Below are 3,277 nucleotides of genomic sequence, written 5' to 3'. Positions count from 1 at the left end.
ACTGGCAACGATCTCGCTCGAAAATCCTACGAAGGGGCTCCACTGGTGACATGATATTTAAGAAGCCAACTGAACTCACCGAACCAGTCTGTACAGCTATGAGTTTCATATCATCGACTATTTCTAGGACATAAGCTATCTCGGCCACGGTCATGCTGGAGGCAGGCATTGGACATTCACTCCGGCAATTGTCTGAGAGAAAGTTCTTAAGGTACATATATATATATACATACAGTATCAACACACACACATATATACATACATGCATACACACGTTGTATTCCATTAGGAATGTGGTAGAGCACAGTATAAAGCTCATCCACTTACAGAATCATCCAGTACTATCCGATAGTATTATTATATAGAAGTTTGTGTTTGAGCATTTGTCATGTGTGAATGTAAAATTGAAGAGATTGGAGTCGAGAAGAAGGAGTACGGTTGGACATATTTTTATTATTATTCACTACAATTGTTTCAATGCAACGTAGTTCTTCCAGAACACAGGTATTTGATTATGCAACTGTTTGTTTCCGTAATGAAATCTAAATGCGTTTCCTCAGGCGATATATGAGTGTTGTCTCCGTTAGTTTAAAATCGTCGACTTCAAGGCCATCTTCTCTGTTCATCGTGGTTTGAATTAAGTAGCGGCTGATAGACCCATGGTCTTCTTAGAGAACTACATTGTTGTGAATAATAAATAACTGTCTAACCATACTCATTGACTCCAGTCTCTTCAATATATATATATATATATATATATATATATATGTAATATATACAAAATGTACTCAGAGATATTGCTATGCTATATATGAAAAGATGGGATGGTCATGGCAGGAACATTTATGAACATAGTATCTGTTGGAGAAAACAACAAAATGGTGGACATATTAGATAATGTAGTCCCCAGATATGCCTGAATAGAAGATGACATTGTCCTGGCTGGAATATGTTGATCATAGATTTGCTGGATCAGAGGCTTCCCAAGAATACTAACACCACCACCAACAACAACAACAACAAACACCAGCCTCTCTATTATTTGTATGTATCTCTGTCATATGCACACACAGATAGATAGACACGCAGACACACACACAAATATGCATACAGCAGTTGACCAAGACATCTGTACACTTCATTCAATGTCGTGCCACACGCTGATCGTCCGAGAGACATGCTCCAGTTGGTGAGATGTCCATGTTTCGTTGACACTAAGGACACGTTTCGCTGAGATCAAACACAAGACATCTCGATGACTCCGCAGGAATTTCAGGCTCTGGTGATAAAGGGTCGTGCTTCCTTCTAACTGGTCAGAGTTTTTGTCACCTGTCATCACCAGGAACACATCAGCTGCAAAACAAACACAGAAAATGAAAATATATAAGTACGTATTATACATGATAAGTGGATGCTTCAACGATGTGTGTGTATGTATATATACATATATATATATATGTGTGTGTGTGTATTTGTGTTTGTATCCCACCCCCATCACTACTTGACAACCGGTGTTGGTGTGTTTACATCCCCATAACTTTGCATTTGAGTCCGATAGAATAAGTACTTGACTTGAAATAAATCCTGGGGTCAACTTGTTCGATTAAAAACCCCAAGGCAGTGCTCCGGCATGGGCACAGTCAAATGACTGAAACAAGCAAAAGAATAATATATATAAAATAGTTTTATCAAATGAACTGTCCACTCATTGAATTAGTGTACTGGTGAGGGTGGGAGTCCATTATTTCACTGTACTGTACACCATTCCTTCTCTCTTTCTCTCTCTCTCTCTCTATATATATATATATATATATATATATATATATACACATACACACACACACACACATATATATATAGGAAGGGCATCCAGCTGTAGAAACTCTGCCAGATTAGATTGGAGCCTTGTGCAGCCAAATGGCTCGCCAGTCCTCAGTCAAATCGTCCAACCCATGCTTGCATTGGAAAGCAGACGTTAAATGAAGAATGTAAATAATTCCTCATCTGTTAAATATAGAAATGGCTTAAACAAGTCGACTGGAAATGGTAAGACAAAGAGCTGCACCAGGCTCCAGTCTGATTTGGCTTGGTTTCTTCGGCTGGATGCTCTTCCTAATGCCAACAACTCAACAGAGTGTCCTGGGTGCTTTTTACGTGGCACCAAAACAGGTGCCATCTACGTGTCACCAGCAAGGGTGCTTTTTATGTGTCACTGGAACAAGTGACTCGTGCTACTAGCACAGAAGCCTTGTGCATGTCACCGGCACAGGTGCCTTTTATGTGCCACCAACATAGGTGCCTTTGACATGTCACTAGCATGGGTGCCTCATATGTGTCCTTTGCCTTTCATCCTTTTGGGGTTTAGGGTTAGGGTTATTTTACTATTTTAATATTTATTACTTTGTACTTTTTTCATTTTTATTATAGGTCTTTTTAGCGTATTTACTTATTAAATTTTTCTATATGTGATTGTGGATTTTCATGGATGAATTAAATAATTGTGGTTTTTTTCCTCGAAATTATATATTTATATATTGTGAAATTTAATTTAATTTTGATAAATTAAATTGAATTTTTCCCTGTAAATTTAGAATTTTTTCCCAAATATTATCATCATAATTATATATATATATATATATGTGTGTGTGTGTGTGTGTCACATATAAATATTAAGTGGCACTCCATCAGTTATAACAACAAGAGTTCTAGTTGATCTGGTGAATGGGACGACCTGCTTGTGATATTAACATTTAAGTGGCTGAGCAATTCACAGACATGTGTATCCTTAACATAGTTCTCAGGAAAGTTCAATGTGAAGCAGTATGTGATACGGCTGGCCCTTTGAAATACAAGTACAATCTATATTTATATACACACTTCACATTCAAACAATATATATATTCATTAAACACTACTTCATATATATATATAAACAATATACCACCACCACCACTTGCTGTGCACTCCGTCGCTTACGACTTCGAGGGTTCCAGTTGATCTGATCAATGGAACAACTTGCTCATGAAATTAATGTGCAAGTGGTTGAGCACTCCACAGACACGTGTACCCTTAACGTAGTTCTCGGGGATATTCAGCGTGACACAGAGTGTGACAAGGCTGACCCTTTGAATTACAGGCACAACAGAAACAGGAAGATAGAGTGAGAGAAAGTTGTGGTGGAAGAGTACAGCAGGGTTCGCCACCACCATCCCCTGCCGGAGCCTCGTGGAGCTTTAGGTGTTTTCGCTCAATAAACACTCACAACGCCCAGTCTGGG

General features: G+C 38.5%; 1 protein-coding gene across 1 annotated transcript in view; it reads right to left on the bottom strand.

Moving 5' to 3' along the window:
• Nucleotides 1-6: 6 nt before the first annotated feature.
• LOC106877437 (uncharacterized) overlaps nucleotides 7-3,277 on the bottom strand; it is an 8,921-nt gene continuing 5,650 nt past the window's right edge. Inside the window, exon 3 of the mRNA XM_014926337.2 lies at nucleotides 7-1,353. Coding sequence (XP_014781823.1) covers nucleotides 1,139-1,353 — 215 coding nt within the window. The 3' untranslated portion in view covers nucleotides 7-1,138. The remainder of the gene's footprint in view (nucleotides 1,354-3,277) is intronic.

The sequence above is a fragment of the Octopus bimaculoides genome, chromosome 30 (genome assembly GCF_001194135.2).
Source record: "Octopus bimaculoides isolate UCB-OBI-ISO-001 chromosome 30, ASM119413v2, whole genome shotgun sequence".
NCBI classification, from domain to species: Eukaryota; Metazoa; Mollusca; class Cephalopoda; order Octopoda; family Octopodidae; genus Octopus; species Octopus bimaculoides.
Note: the sequence above shows the minus strand (reverse complement) of the source record. Positions and strands in the feature narration are given on the sequence as shown.